Raw genomic sequence first — 17,348 nt, 5'->3', positions numbered from 1 at the left:
AGGAAGGATGTGTTCACGCTGTCACATGAGAGGCGTTTAATTTAAACCTGTAAGTTAGAGTTAGCCTCCCCAGACTCCCTGTACAATCAATTCAGGTAGACAGGCATATCCAGAGGGTGATTCAGAGCAAAGCCTAATTTAACTGTGCTTAATCACCCTCTGGCGGGGTGCCTCACTCTCTCCTGACACATTAAAAGCCTTGCCTCTTAAGGAAGGCATTTAACTTTGCTGCTGCAGGCTGGATATCTCTGCCCCTCAGCGCTTCTGAGGTACAGACAGTAACAAAGCCCATAGATTAAAGGATCAGATGAATTTGATAGAACGAGGCCTCCATGGTACACTTTAAGGTAATGTTGTAGCCATGATAATCTAAAGATAGGCAAGGCAAAGTCTGTAGGGAGGTAGTATCTTAACGGCCAGGCTTCTGGGCACACAAGTACTTCTGCAGGCCACCTATTTAAAAAGCCGAGAAGCTGGATTTGAACTGGCTCAGGAGACAGGAGACATATCTGTGAATGTGGTTTAAAAATTTGATAATTTGTGCATTTTAATATACAGGCTGCCTACTACAGTTTGGGGAGGTGGTACACAGAGAGTCCTTAGAAAATGGCATCTTAGTAAGTGAGAGAGGCAGCCAGGAAAGAAGTGGTGTCAAGAGGGAGATGTGGGTCACAGTGTACAAAAAAACCCCAAAAGAGGGTGTCTCAGCTCCCCAACTGAAGGGCGAGGGCTGACACAGGCATAAGAAAGGATTGGAAAATAGTTCAGCAATTAGGCTTCAGAGTAAAAACCAAAAATAAATATAGTGGAAGGTTAAAGGCAACTCTGTCCCTATTGGCTTTTTCCCTATAGCTTGAAAATGACAGCATGTATATTCTCCCTTATAGGCTTCTTTAAAAAGCACATCTCTGAATGATCTTTAATCTTGTAGAGAAGCAAAACCCATCAACCCATACAAATTTTCCTTATGAGGCCAAGCCATGCTGAATCTTGCTTCAAAACAATGAAACAGGTCAGTTTTTAAACAGTGTTTGAGAAGCAGCCATACTAATAGCTTGGTCATCTGGCATTACACATAAATCAAGGATGAACAACTCAGTAAGGTGTGGGCCTGGACTTCTGCTAGCTGTAAAATAATGAAATACACATTTTCTGTCTTAAACAGAAAGGCACGTAGTAATGCAACTTTGGATTTTCATAATAAATCTTGGACTTACGCTGAGAGGGTCCTGGCTTATATTATTGATGTTCAAAGACAGAATATGATCTTTGCTGCCCACGTAGATCCGATCCTGATCTTCATCCATTAATAATATCCTGTAATCCAGAGGACTGTGGGATATTCTGTGATGTTCAGAGGTCTTCGTTTCTTGCAGCTCTGAAATAATAGAGACAACAAATTAGTAAATCAGTTCAGTTGCCTTTCGGCTTCAAAACTGCATTTCTTTCTAAAAATAGGCATCTTTCAACAACAAGTGAGGCCAATAAGAAAAGAAAAACCCTCATCAGACAGTTGGTAATAATACAATCATTGAGTTAAAACAAATTTTCCATTCCCAGTTTGAATGCAATTCTTTTGTACATTAAGTAGCTAGTCATATCTCATAAAAATCAGGCATTGCTGTTATTACTCTAATTAATTCTTATTTTAATGGATATGATTATTTACAGCTTTGGCTTTTAAGGAAGGTCATATATTAAATTAATCAATATGTTCAATATAATTTGAAGTTTATGGCAGAGAAAACCCACAAGATCAATGAAAACTACATAAGAATAGTTTACTTTAATTTCCTAACAGAAGGCTTCACTGTTTTTTTATCTTTTTCAAGGTCAATTTTTTTTTTTTTTACTTCTTCATCACCATGTATATTTAAAAGAAAAAAAACCCCATGTGTTCCATCAATCCTAAATCATAGAATCACAGAATGGACCGGGTTGGAAGGGACCTTAATGATAATCTAGTTCCAACCATCTTCCATGGGCAGTGTGTCCATCTATTCAGTTGGTTATGGGACTTGGACCAAACTATCAGAACTATAGGATTAGCTCCATTTTTCCACATAAAGCTTTCTCCAATGAAGTGAAGCAAAAAACATCCTTCGATCTCAGTAGTGCAGGAAAAGGCCTGTTTCAGGAATAGCACAAACATCTACAACAGAAGCATTACTTGCTGCCCTTGAGAAAGCTCAGCCTTTCTGTCTTTGCTTGGCCAATATGTTTTGGCCACCACTCAGATTATTTTTCTTTTCCGTACTAACAGAATGGATATTTCTGAAGACCTGAGAATAGGAAAATAAAACTTTAATAATAAATTATTAATTATTAATTAATATTTAAAATAATAATAATAAATAATAAATTATTCAAATATCTAACGTATTGTGTTCCCTGTGACTCTAAAAGTGTGGCAAATACACAGTACATACAAAAATGAAGCCTGCTATAATGTTTATTCATAAATCTAAGAACTGAGTACACACACCTTTTGTAAACTGTTTGTCTGAGACAGTATGGTTTACCACTTGCTAAAAGCACAGTTTTTGCTAAAAGCAAAGGTTTTGCTCATTAGTTCCCTATAGAAAACAGTAGATGGTCTTATACCAAGTTAGTCATCTAAGCCTTTTAGATGACTAGATTAATGTGAGCTAACGATATTTTGGAAAACAAAATTAAAAAAAAATAATTATCTGAGTATGTGCTCTGTTAAAAAAACAAAAAGTGTGTCTAAAGCATGCACTTTCTGTAAAACACATATTTAGCTGAAGCATCATTTTTTCTTCAAAAATTACTTGGAGAGTAATTTTTGAGAGGCTGTAGACAACATAGATGCAAAGGCTGCAGTCTTGGGATTTAAATCTGTCTACTAGAGATCTAATGATTGAGAGAACACTTCTCAGAATATAATTTGCATTAATAAATATGATATGTAACTCCACTTAATTTTTATCATGATTTTATCATGAAAAATATCTTCAGTTACTGCAAGATGATGTTTTGATTCACTTAGACGTGTGACAGCTTTCAGGGGCTAAGGGTTGCCTACATGCATTTATTTATTTATGGCAATATGAGAAAGATAACCAATAATATTTCTATTTCATATGTCCCTCAACAAAAGATAAACATACAATCAAGATTTATAATCTGTGCCTAAAAGCTTAAACTGAAACTGTGCTCATTAAATATATATATGAAAATTGTCCACACCACTTTCAGAAGTCTTTCTTCAGTGCTTGAAAAATCAATTGTTTTACTTTATTTAAAAAATCCTTCCTGTAAGCTTTTAGCTAGGATTTTCAAAACACCTGGGAGACTCACCATCATAGTACCATTAAAATGCAGCCTCTTTGCCCGCTCTGAAATTCTTAGACTGACCTTTCGTAACAAGCCTGAGAAGCTAGCACTCATCCCTTTTCCTGGTGACCTTATTAACGTTACTGTAATATTTGGCAGCTGTAAGGTGAAAATGAACCTTCTCATAACCCTATATGTGATATACTCGGAAAGCACAGACAACCTGGGACAGACAGCAGTTTCCCACACGACACTGGGTGAATGTGAGCAGTGAATGCACAGTAAATATAGTGCCCCTCATTGCCTCAGTCACCGACAACAATTGGTAATAAATAAACCATGATTGCCATAAAAGATAATCAAGATCATGAGGATTGTTTTTAATCAAGAGACAAAAATAGCAACAGATATTTGATTTTCACAACTTGCGTTTATTAAAATCCATTATTTTCCTGGATTTTTAGCCTCTTTGAAATGGTATTATTCTTTCTAAGGTACCTGAAGGGTATCTGTCTCCATCAAGCTGCTGCTGAGGAGAATACCTTATGACATGTTACTAGACTATGGAAACTCAACACCATTCGTAAGAGGAAGGAAAGCCCTGAAACAAATACTCTCATACAGATTTATTAGTTTTATTTCTTTCAGTGCTGAACCTTTGTGTTTATTAGCCTCTTAGGGCTACACAAGCAACTACAGAGGGAATTTTAAAATGATAAAATTTTCTTTTAACAAAATTTACCACACAATCACCCAAGAAAATCTGATTTTTTAAAGATTTATTATCTGGGTGTTGTCACTTGGAAAAAGCAGTGGCTGGAACGATGCTTTAAGGTCTTCCATGTTCCTTTTCACTTCCAAAAGTTTTTGTACAAAAATGTAAACGTTCACTGGCCTTCAAAGCAAATTCTATTCCATACTTTGGGAATTTAACCATTCAAGCCAGCAAACCCTGTATGGAGAATGAAGCTGTGGACAGCTCTCTCTGAATATTAAGGATTTTATTTGACAATAAACCAAAAGATTATAATATATTCCATATGCAAATAACCGACACCCTTAGTGATAGAAGAATAAACTATATTCACCCTTTTTTCATCAGTCATTGAATTTAGTTTTGTTTTTTCTCAATGATAAGGCTAATACCGACTTGATTCTTAGTGTTAGAAATCTGATCTTACAGGTCACGTTATATAGCTCTTGTCCTTTTTAATGAAAAACAAAGCATTCCGTGAACTCTCTCACCAGAACGATTATTATTATTATTATTATTATTATTATTGAACTGCACATTTTGGAGATCCCAGTGACTGGGATTTTTTCCCATACACAGTGCATAGCTTACTGATAATTAGACAGTTTAACACCTACCCTTTAATTATCCTTTTAATCCACCACAAAAAAAGTTAATGCAAGCATTATTTTTAAAAAAGGTGTGTTCTCAGGGAGAAACAACAAAATATTTGTGCAATGCCTGTTATTAACATCAAAAAAGCCTTTGCAACACTCAAAACCCATTGGGTTGGCCAAAACAAAACAACTTAAGCTATCAGAGACTGGAAATCCAGGAAGGTGGAGATATCTCACACAGGCTCTTACACCCAAATGGTCTAACCTGCATGAGGCTATATGAGCTAGATCCGCTCATCAGGTAGTCCTCTGAATGCCTTATTTAATTACTCAACATCAACCTTTCATCACTCCTTAATTCAAATTCACTGGTGTCACAATGCTGAAAACACAAACTGACTTTCCTAACGTAAGGAATGTAATAATTCCTAATATGTAAGATAAGATGCTAACAGAAGCAACTTCCTTGGTAGACATACTAATAATATGAATGTTTGATGTATATGTTACTGAAACTAATACAATTTTTAGAAGGACCTTCCCAAAACATGATTATTTCCTATTTGAAGACCCCCATAACTAATTGTTACTGAAAGTTCGCTATAATCAAGAAATATCTTGACCTTGCAGAGTCTGGTAAGCTACAGCCATGGTATGCAAGCATCTCCAGCCCAAACTCAAAGCACTGAGTTTATCCACTGATAGGTTGTGGATAAACGATGATATATCAGAATGCATGCAGTCATTGTGGCACTGTACCCTCCTGGGCTTCCAGCCTAGCAGGGCTTCTTAAAGGAAATCTAGGATGCTCTGTCAAGCTTTTAATTTAGGATCCCCTGTGGTAAAGTAGAAGAAATACTATGTTTTCCTCCTCTTTCCTGCTGGCATAAGGATTCAGTCTCAGAAGGTTGTTTATGGGGAAGTTCAGAGCAGAAGCAGAGATTTGGGGTATGTGCCTCAAAAAAAGCAGAGTAAAGCATAACAGCCCAGTTTCACACGCTGCACCACAGTGAAGGGGAAAACATAGCTTTCCAGAAAGATGGGTTACATCTCCCCAGGGAACCTGCCGAAATTGGCATGGATTTTATGTAGCCTTAGCGATCTGGAAGTCAGCAGTATAATGTTGTTTTATTTTATTCCCTCATGGGGCATGGAGTGCACAAACAACAGGCCTTGTGTACACCTAGCAATAGGCTTGACAGCGTTAGCTTCTGGTTAAGGAGGCTGTGAGACTCTCTTAAGCCTCATTAAGCCTTCAGTTTGTGCCAACAAATACGCCAGCCCATGCCAAATGTAAAACTGCAGTGTAAAATCTCACCTTTTAGGAACTGGAATTAAATCAATTTTCTATTTTCCCTCTCACTCCCCGAAATAAATAGTTAAATAAAATGATGGTTTTGCTTAAAGCATCAAATGGAAATGGCACCCTTTTACTTAGAGGTAACTTGTGATCAGGTGAGAAAGTAATCTGCACATATAAATTTAGAGAGAGACTGTACCTAACATTGCTACTGTTACAAGGAATGGTTATACATTTTAAAAATGTAAGTGGAATCAGACCTATCTGCAAAGTTACAAAAAATAATTTTTAAAAAAATCCTTCAGCCAGAAAAAAAGCTTTGTTTTATTTCAGTTTAAGTATTTTCCTTTTAACTTTGCACTGACTAACCTCTCTACTATGTATCTTATTAGTAGAAATTATTTGAAAATATTTAGTTAAAAGGTATCAGGTTTCATAGGAACCTAATAATTTTGACTGTTGTTTTTGTGGCCTTATTTCTGATCTTTTAGTGTAAAGAAATGGAAGAAATAAATGTAATATTTTTATAGTTTACATAGTACCTGTGGAAAAAGTATGCATACCGCTTTTCAACTCTGCAAGCCCACAATGTGACTACTTGTTTAATTTTATGTATGGCAAGAGAACTAATTAAGTCTGAATATATCCTTTCAAAACTTCAGAACGAGTCACCTTTGCACTGTCGATATTCCTTTTCTTTGAAGAAATCTGTATTGATTCCTTCTACTTAACGGGGTAAGATAAGAGAGCTGTTAAAGCATTTTGCCACTGCTCGTGCAGCGTTCAAACTAAACACCAAGCCTCAGCCAGCTCTCAAGTGATGCTGATTATAAATGGGTATGTGGTCATTTGGCCATAAGCAGCCAGATGTGCTACTAGTCAGTCCCTTGTGTGCCTTAACCACATGGGGCCCAAAAAGCTCAGGTGGACCTTTTGACCTTTTCTTTATCTCTTTAGCTCTTCTTCATGCATGAGAAGTCTGCACTTTTTTTAATGCTGTTACAATGAAATTTGGCTTTTTCTAGAAGGAGTTAACAGGCTTATAAGGACTGGAAATCACAGATGTGCGCACTTGCTAGCTTCTGAATCTATCTGAAAGGGGTTTAATGGCATTGTTATAAAAAAAAAAGTGTGAAAGGAGAAAATAGATTTACAAGTGCTCATAAAATCACAGGCTAACTAATTAACAAGATCACTTGGAGGACAGGGAGGAAGGGAGTTTATATAGATAGTACAGGCTGAAACAGGAGCCCTCTTTGCCCAGAGCTAAAATGTGTAATTTGGTAGAAGGAAACTTAACTGCTGTTTGGAATGACAGTAAACAACATGGATATGTCAACAATATCTAAATATGATCTGGTTTAAATATACACCTTGAATACTTGTTGGTATATTTGCTAAATGAGTTGAAAATGGAACTTAAGCATCACTGGATTGAGATCGTGCAGTCTTTTATAAATAGAAATAATAGCACCAAGGTGAAGTCTTTGGAGAATCAGGCCCAGAGGTAGCTCTAGCATGTTTGAAGAACAATTTGTCTCCTTGAGCAGCTCAACACACACATTAGGAGCAGTAAAACACTCAATAGCTCTTTGTGAAGGGGACCATGTGTTGATAGGAAAAGACATACCAGTTAACAGTTGACCTTAAGCAGAGCGTTCACATATGTCAGTAGATGAGTCCTCATTTTACAAGACACACAGAACCCCTAAAATCCTGGTAACTCGTAGACATTAAAAAGATCACAATGGAGTATTAACTGGCTTTTGATCTTGGGGCTTTTTAAAAGTTGTACTGAAAGGGGAATCACTCATGACAGAGTGTTGTTTTATTAAAAATATCAAAAAGTATCAGAGAATTTTTCATCTTTGATTTGCAACTTTGAAGAATGAGGGAGGGGCAGACCCACTAAGGTGTGGGCAGCTGCCAGTTTTGTGCAGAAGGAATGTGTTTTCCAAGCAAAGGCAAACACACGAAAGTCACTTACTTGTGTCTGGCAAAACGTATTAACATGGGCCCATGGCACATTCATCAACCCAACATACACCTCAAGGTTAAGTGCATTTTTATTGAAGCTTTACGTTATGAAGAACAGACACTATTAAAATGCTGACTTTTTTTTTTTTTTACTTACACAGCTATTGTCATGATGAAATCATACCACATTCCGCAATAGAAGCCCCACTCCAAAACAGAGGAAAAATATGTCAACTTTTTCCAAGCTGCAGTTGCATAGCTATTCCAAGTCTTGCCAAATAGTCCAGTATTGAGAATCCTTCATTGAGATTCATGCAGGACCACCCACACCCTCCGCTCAGCCAGTCTCACTAGGCTGTAGACAGTTCTAGGCATAATTTTCAGATTATTCCTCCACTTAACTCGCTGTAAACCTGCAGTAACTTTTCTGAAGTCTGTATAGGTATTTCAATAAAAACATGGAAAAGCAGGCTTCTTATTTTTTAATAAGTAGTGTGCAATTTTAATTTACTGGTCATCAACTTTATCCCTTTATGTAATCGAAATTTGTGGGGTTTATTTCAGATGCCACAAATACTGCTACTCTACAGAACTTTCCAGAAGATATTTGCTTTTCCAAATACTACCATGTTCATTTCTGCTTATTATTATCCTGTCCAGGCTTTGCTCTCATTTTTGGTCCCGAAACCAAAGGACAACTTTGGCAAGCATGGAGACACGTAAAGACAGGCCAGCTGGGTTTAAGATTACTGCAGCTGAGTTAGCCACATCAGATGGAAGTCAGTCTTCTCCGTGTCTTGTCTATAAAGAGCTTGTGTGTAACAGCTCTGTGTTGTGCAAACTGCTCTCCAAGAGCTGTAAACTGCGTGCTTCCAAGCCTGTACAGTTACAGAGAGTTTAGCCTTTTGTTTCTTTCCAAGAGACATGGGAGAGGGTCCTTGCCACATCGCCTAAGGCTGCACAAGCTCAACCCGTCTCACCCACTAGCCTGGGTGCACACAGTGGCTTTGACATTGGCACTCAGGATGGTTTTGTCTTCCAGATGTAGGAGTGCGAAGCTTTTGGTTGCCAAGTATGACATTATTTTTGAGATGGAGCAAGAAAAAAACCACACCCGTGAAGTCAGACAAATTCCACATAATTTTACTTCTTCTGGGAGCAGTATATCTTTTCATTGTAATCTCTCATTTTCTCTCGCACTCTCTTTTCTAGTGGACCAGCAATCATGTCACTGGAGGAATGGCTGTGCTTTCTCCCAAGATGCTCAGTCACACAGAGAAATGTTCCAAGTAGCTATCAGACTAACTGGCCAGCTGAAGTCCTGACTGTATGCAGACACCAAAATTCTTTGATCCAAATTTAAAGAAAGATATGAGAATTGGAAGAAAGTGATTTATTGTAATTGTCTTCTGAAAAACTAAGTAAATCTGAAGCTAGTGCTATTCTCCAAGTCAGAACTGGGCAATAACGTGAGACTTGTGAGCTGTTCTCCCAATTCGTTCATCTTCATCCCATTTACCACAGATTGACCTCTGGGAGAAGAATGAGGTCTGAGTGGACTTTTCATTACTTTTGCATCTCATTCAGGCTGTTATTTTTGTGATAAAAGCAAACTTTTTTAGGCTTATGTTTGAGTATCTGACTATTTACTTTCTACAAACGCATGGCGGATGGTATCAGGGGGGCATTTCTGAATACTGGGGAGGGAGAGGGAAGAGCAGGGAGAGTGTAAGTAAGGTTGAATTAAAGGTAGGTTGCTTTACTGCTAGAATTGTCTTTTTTTGCAAGTTTACCTTTCTGTTTCAGTGTATAGTGTATTTTGTACATTTACTGAGGTAGCCTGTAGACTGTGAAGACGTAATTTGCCCTTTGCAAAACTGAAAGAGGCAGCTACTCCCCAAATGTGTAGTTTTGAGGTGTTAATGCATTTTCATTGATGTACTGACAACCCTACCTCTGAATTGTAGTGCAGGACTATCAAATGTTGAAAAATAATTAACACATTAAATAATGGCAGTATAATAGTAGTCTCTTAACTCCTCTTCTGACTGAAAAGGCTCCTCACATCAACTCACATGCGCAGTCTTTCTTTTTCTCTCCAAACATACTGTCACTAAGCTGCAGAATTACTCTTGTTGCCAGAGCTAATAAAATCTCATTGAGAAAACACAGCTCAACCACTGAAATATTTCATTATGGTTGCTGCAATAAAGTAAGAACCCACTTCACTGTGGTGAGGCAGAGGAGCCCTTTTCATTACATCCCTTTCTCTCCTTCAAAGAGCAATCTCTCCAGCGATTCAGCCCATTTCTGTGTGTCTGGGATTGGCATTGCTGCCCTTACTGCAGTAATCCTTGCTTTTACTGATGTCACCAACTTTAGCTGTAATTTTAGCCATGCCACTTTATCCACAGATCTCCTTAAAACATATTGGTCCTTTCTTCAGCAGTCACTTCTCACCCCTACTCTGTATAAAAAAGGGCAACTTAGCATATGCAGGCTTGGTTACAGTTTCATTATTATTATTATCATCATCATTTTAATCAAATTAGGATTAGCTATCAAGCAAACATCAGGCATAAAGAGATCAAGCTAAATCCCAAGTGCTTAGCTTTGATTAATTCTTCAGTAAAATAATGTAAAATCTACTCAGCTATGAGCTGATGAAGGCTTGGAGGGCAACATTTCACATTTAAAAGAATTTCATTAATAAATGAATTTCAATGGCCTGGTGAATTAAAGGGTGGTATTTTTATACACAGACAATTACTGAATACAGAGGGATGCTTGTAAAAGAAGCCAAGTTGTCTGTAGCAAAAATAAGGAAACAGGTATGTGGGACAGTGTGTATCACATACAACTTGGAAACTATTGCTTCCTTTTTTAGTGTGTTTTCTTGTTTCCTATCAGTATCAGTATGTCAGTCGATGGTATGCATATACATGGTGTTATACACTCTTGTCTATACATCAGATAATCACCTCTATATACCAAGTCTAGAAAGTTAGCAAGCTCTGCTTTACATCTGGGAAGGATAAAAGAAACACTTATTCTTGCTCCACTATGTAAGAAAACAAAGCAGCTGGAGGTCAACAAATGGCATCCTGCCTTCAGTGAACCTTCAATGAACCCCTAGTCCAACATGATGCCAGAAGGGTCATTATATTGGAGATAACGAACTACCAAAACAGCCAGCCACACTCAGTTCCACAGCTCTTTCACAACTGTATTTATCCAAATCTTCTCTTGATATTACAATAGTAGAATACTTCTCCACAATATTCTTCATTCCTTTTCCTGTTTTTCTTTGTTGTTCTCTATGGTTAAATTACCCTTTGCAGCCTAATTTAGACTCTTTGATTAAATTTGATTTTGCATCCAAGAGGCCACCCAGCCTTTTGCACTGACAGGAAGCAAGCTGCTTTCTGGACGTGGGTGTTTGGGATGCCTCCTGAAGCCAAGGCAAGTTTGGTTTGTGAGTAGAGCAAAAGTCAAGCCTATCCTTAAATATTTTCCTGTTGTTTTTTTCCATTGTACATTTTTCTAATGTATTAAAGCATTCACTCTCATCAGAGGAATAGCTGTGTCATTTCATCAGATTGCACACAAAGATTTTTTATTTTTTTTCCCCCCAAATTACTGTAATACCACAACCTGCTTCACTGAACACAGGGTTTGGCCACGTCCCCCTGGGGACTTCTGAGATTAGACACAACTGGAAATTATTAATTTCATCATCAGTGTTCACTGTGTGGCTGAACACCTAGGATTGCTGTAAGTACTTTCAATATTAAATGAATTAAGACTTAGGGCGCTTTTTTTAATGTCAACTTTAAAATCAAAATACTTCCAGGTATATCTGCAGTGAAAATAATTTTATTTAAGCTTTATTTCTGTACAGATTTGGAAGATGGAAGTGGATCTGTCACTGTTAAGATGTCATTTGTGAGATGTGGCTGTTCCTCCCGCTGGCTCAGTGGGAACAGGAGTGCTGTGCTCAAGCCCTGCAGGGTGGGTAGCATGCTTGCTGTTTCAACACACAGAACGTAGCCATATTTCACTCTTTTTCGCGCCACGAAGACTGACACAAAGAGTAAATTTAGGAGCACATTCCAGAGTTGCATGCTACCATCAATCTTCAAGTGATCACCAGCTGGTATTTGGGTGCACAATAAAAGTCATGTTTAGTGGGCTAAGCATAGCCTGGTGGATTAGAGTCCACTCAACTCTAAATCCTATTCTGCTGGCATTTTGCTTTTTTTACTTAAAACATGTCACATAAACTCTGTGAGTTACATATGTAAAGTGGAGGTAGAAGTTTGGTATTCATTTGACTGGGTTGTTTTTGGGTTGCGCTTGGTAGTGTACAAAAAAGCCTTTGAAATTAAAATTAAATAGCTGGAAGAAGTTATTTCAAGTGTGTTTCACATGCAAGAACAGAGGTTTTTTGTTTGTTTGTTTGTTTTAAGTCCAGACTCTTCAGACTTAATAAGCTCAGCCAAAACTCTGGTTTGGATTTAAGAGATAACTTTTATGCTTTTCTGTTTAGATTTCATCTGAAAGGGAAGCCATTTAAGTAAATAAACCTTCTGCAGTCACTCACTCCATGTTTAAACTAGACTTGCCATATTTATTTGACAGGATGACCACTTAATATTTGGCAAAAAGAAGGAAAAAAAGGATAAGAATTCCCCCTCTTGCATTTCCACAGATACAACACGCCTCCCTCCCTCCCCCCGATGAAACATACTTGTTCATATTCCACTGTGTTATGAAACATGTCACAATTACAACACTACTGCTTTTAGATAATGGCAGGCTCTAATAAGAGTGGTCTATTAATGCATCTGTATGTGCTGAACATCAGCAAAGAGAAAAAGGAATATAAATCATTGCTTCCAGGTAAAAGGCAGAAAAGTCAAGATGAGTAACATGTTCTGATAAAGTACTACATGGATCTCTTACACGTTCAGCATAGAAATAGCAGGTTCAAGGAATGAAGGACTCAAACAGCAATCCAAAACTGAAGGGTATTTAGATTCCTGACAGATTAAAATTGGCATACTGCAGGTATAGAATAGGAATCGGTAGTGGCCAGTAAGGGATAGAAATCAACCACAGTCAACCACTTATCTCTGTAGTAAACTACTAAGTGTAGCAGAGGATGCTGCAAGTGCCCTCAGTATATAACTCTATGTCCTTGACCCTGAAACAAAATAAAAATTGCACTAAATTTAAAAGCAGAATTCATAGATTGTGTCCTTTGTGTATGCACTGCAATCGTGGCTATTCATTTAAAGCATGATCTACAAGTATCTAGAACAAAGGACATTTGTTTCATGATCAGAACAGGGAACTATAAGTCAAAACTCCTGGGCACTTGCTCTCTGACCTTGAACAAATCTCTCACCCTCCATTTATGTCAGTTTAACCATCTGCTGTATGTTTATAACAACACTTACCTGTCTTTCAGAATTACTATCAAGTTCAGCTAATGTATGTTTGCTAAAAAAATACAAAATGAAAGGCATTTTTATGTTCCAGGTATTATTCTAATTCATGTTCCTCCTAACCATTTAGGCTTAAATATATAAATAAATGCATAATACATTTAAATCACTCCATTTTACAGGTACACATGCTTTAGTGTTTCTGTGTCATATAAAGTAACACTGCTTAATGCACAATCCATTTCAGCTCCATTAAATAGATAATGTCATGAATTCTATTGTAGCAGAAAGGAAATCTCTACCACGTGATTGTGACAGAGTAAATAGAGACAGTTCTGAATAGCTTTTAATCTGAATTTGTTTGCTAAAGGCATGTTAACTTCGCTAGACTTGCCCATGAAGAGGAATGCCAAACAGTGACCTTTTGAACTCTTAACTTGAATGCAAAATCTTTTTAACAGGTTTAAGTCTTTTAGCTGGTGTTTATTTAATAGGGCTTTCACTATTATATAAGACGCATTTTGAGTTGGTCCCTTAAATAGCTTCACCTTCATAGCATTTTAAGGTATACTTCAACTGTGTATCAGTTCTAAACTTTTACCTTTGTTAAACTGAAGTTTCATAGCTACTCCTCTTCCTTGGCTCTGTTTACTATTCAGTGCTGGGTTAATGGGTGGTTCACTGTTGCTGGAAGTTCCTAGAAGCAGGGGTCTCTTGCATCAGATATATACTGAGTGTAGAATAAATAATTTCAACTTATTTTTATGTATTTTTGGTGGCACTCTATTGTAAAGCTGGAATATTATCAACTATGCTACAAACTGGAGATTTGTGCTACAAAAGTTATCAAATCTACTCTTTCTATGGGAATATCATTAGCCTGAGAATTTCAACACTTTACATAGCCCTGGGTTTTATTGTCACTGACCAGTAATCTGTTGAGCTGCTTTTCCACTGCATTGCTAAAAATGTTCCAGACTGGATACCAATAAAATCAACAGAGAACCACTGGCATAAAATGTGGTTAAAGAATTAGGAATCAATTCTTAGCTCTCCAACCAACTGTGAGAAATGCAGTCTCCAAATTTACCAAATTTACCAGTTGGCTGCAAGTAAAATTTCAAAAACTCTTGAAATATGAGCTCAGGGTGAGAAATGACCTAGAAGTTCAGACACTTGTGTTCTATTCCTGCTGTTAACACTAAGTTAGAGTGCAGAAAATCATTCTTAGAAATGTGATTCTTAGCTTTGCAATACCTGTCTGACTCTCTTTCTGGTAGAGCAACTCTAAAGCAGAACTGAGGAGAGCACAATTATACAGCTACTTGCAGGAATATTTTAGGCATTGGCCTTCTGTCATTTTTTACAGCTACCATACACCATTTGGTGCAGGTTGGTAAGGCCTGACCAGGCTCTCCAAAGAATTTATGCAAAGAAATTATTTTGTTCTGCATGCCAATAAACCTCAGGCAGCCACCTCCACCTAGCCAATGCAAAGAGAAACACTGTGCAGGACATGCCCAGTAGTAGAGTTTTCATCTGTGAAAATTTCTGAATATGAGCTAGGCTGGATTTTCCTGAATGAATATTCTGAATTTAGGCTCTTAATTCCCACCTACATGCCAGTTTAGGTATGCAACTGGTGTATTGAATATGTCCCTGGTTTTAATTCCCTGCTGGACTATACTTCCCTTACTCAAGCTTCGTGCATGTCACAACTATTGTCATCTCTTCTACCAGTAAACTCAGTACAGCAATGACACTTTATATTCCAAAATAGGTGTACCGAAAGAATTCACCAATACCTGATGATTTCATAACAAAGGAAACATTCTGGAGTCCAGTGAAAAACATTTTGCCTTTCATACTTCATTCTGGTTTACGTGCACTGCAGTGAAATGATCATGCAGCTACGGTATTGTTATGCTCAGAAGTCTTAATTCCTGAGCCTGATCACAGGAGGCAAAGTGGGCTGTCCCGGACTTGTCACTACCTATCAGATGACCTGCTCCTTTATCACATGAAATCAAGGCACGATAGTCCAGAAACAGAAGAACATAGAACAAATAATTAATGATTTACAACTTGCAAGACAAAGTACACACAAAGAAGTTCATCCATCAGTGTTCCTCATACCAAATAAATTGGTCACAAATCCTGCACTGCCAGAAAATACATCACCTTCTTCAGGCCTAAAACATGACAAGACAATTAGGACCATGTACTTTAGGCTTGGATATAAGAAAAGGGAAACCATATAAGAAATGGAGAAACATTCTGCTGAAGAAGGGACAAATAACATAATTGTTTTCAGGGGTTTAATAATTGTATTCTGGATGATTAACTCAGACTAGATGTTAACGTTTAGAAGACAACACTAGAAGTACTTGAATTTCCTCAGTATGATAAAAACACAACTTTGCCTCACTGGTAGCTCAAGAAACAAGTGTAACAGTGACAGTAAAAAAAAACAAAAACAAAAACAAAAAACCAAACCAGAAAACAGTTAACCAAGGGGTTTTTCATTTGTATCAATGATTGAATTTCGGCCACTGAAATAAAAAAGATCTAATCCCTCATAAATATATTGAACTCAATTGGAATTGCAACAAAAACCTCCAAGCAGGACAAAAATCACAGACACAAGTGTGATAAATTAACTGGGATTTATCATGTTAGAAAGCAAGTGACACCATGAGGACAGGAAGGAAGAAAACACAATATCTGCAATTGGAATACATTTACATTCTTTCCCTGATAACACTAAATGCCACCTAATATCCACCTGCCCGTCACACACTAAGCCAATGCAAATCAAAGGTCCTGAAAACACTATTTATAGAAGCAACCAGAATGTGACTTTTCATAGGTGCAAAAAAATAATCATGTGAATAGATGTCTGCAAGCTCATTCAGGCTGCATATTACAGATACTTCGATGCTGTTTACAAAGAGCGTTGTGCAGATCATATAATTAATACAGTTTTTTCTCCGTCAGTTCTGCTTTCCTTTCTCCAGGTCTCTAATAAGGCGAAGGACTATGCTTTTGGCTGGTATGAACTTGTGCACATCAGCTGAGATGAGAGACAGTGCAGGGCCAAGTGTGAACTATAGTATGTTTCCAAACATTGGTAAACATTTCTTTTTCACAATCATAAAAAGCAGTTGCTAAAAGACAATTTGTGTGCTCTGCCTTGGCCCCCAAATTATTCATATCCTGCAAAAATTCTGCTTCAAGTAGCTGACACCAAAAATCCATTCTGTTGTTCATGTATGGTATTTTAAATATCTGACATGGCTATTTATCACTATCGTATTATTTTAATTAAAATAAGACTTATCAATTACATTAATTAATAGTGGGAGTGTGTGGATGTGTGCTTAAGAAGTGAATATAGAGTGTAATTTGTTTGAACTGGTTTTTCTACTGTAATGATACTGTTACTCAGGAAACATTAGTACATTAGTACTTGGCTAGATTTAATTGAACAAAGGAAACTATGTCAATAGCCTTGGGAAAAGCATTCTAATCAGAAATGAGCAAGTATTTAAACAAAGTTGCCTCAGTACTGAAAAAAAATATCATAGAAAAAGCACAAAATAGCTGCTGACGATTAAGATATGAGGGCATTAAAATGTGCTTTACCATTCGGGAACAGACAAAATATTAACAGTCTTTTGCTATACGTCAAGGTAAAAAGCACTTAATTATTGTGGGTGTGTATGTCAGAATACCACACTGTAATAAGAGACATGTTATTTCTGGTTCCATTTCATGACACAGCAGACGATGCTCCTACATCTTTTGTCTCTGTGAATTCACTAAGTTGACACATTTTCGCCTGTGTCTTGCCCCTAAAATTATAGTTTGACTGAGCTTTTATCTGGCATCACCCAGGCTTTTCTTACTGGAAAAACACATACTTCTGGTGACAAGGACCATTTAGATTAACGTGAGCTCTGCTGCTGGCCAGC

The 17,348-nt window shown here is 37.3% G+C and overlaps 1 protein-coding gene across 1 annotated transcript in view; it reads right to left on the bottom strand.

Annotated features, from left to right (window-relative positions):
- Positions 1–17,348, bottom strand: part of SEMA3C (semaphorin 3C) — a 142,992-nt gene that overhangs the window by 74,302 nt on the left and 51,342 nt on the right. Inside the window, exon 3 of the mRNA XM_080391951.1 lies at positions 1,218–1,378. Coding sequence (XP_080248077.1) covers positions 1,218–1,378 — 161 coding nt within the window. The remainder of the gene's footprint in view (positions 1–1,217; positions 1,379–17,348) is intronic.

This window comes from Falco punctatus (assembly GCF_963210335.1).
Source record: "Falco punctatus genome assembly, chromosome: 6".
NCBI classification, from domain to species: Eukaryota; Metazoa; Chordata; class Aves; order Falconiformes; family Falconidae; genus Falco; species Falco punctatus.
The sequence above is the reverse complement of the archived record's forward strand: the minus strand, read 5'-3'. Positions and strand labels throughout refer to the sequence as shown.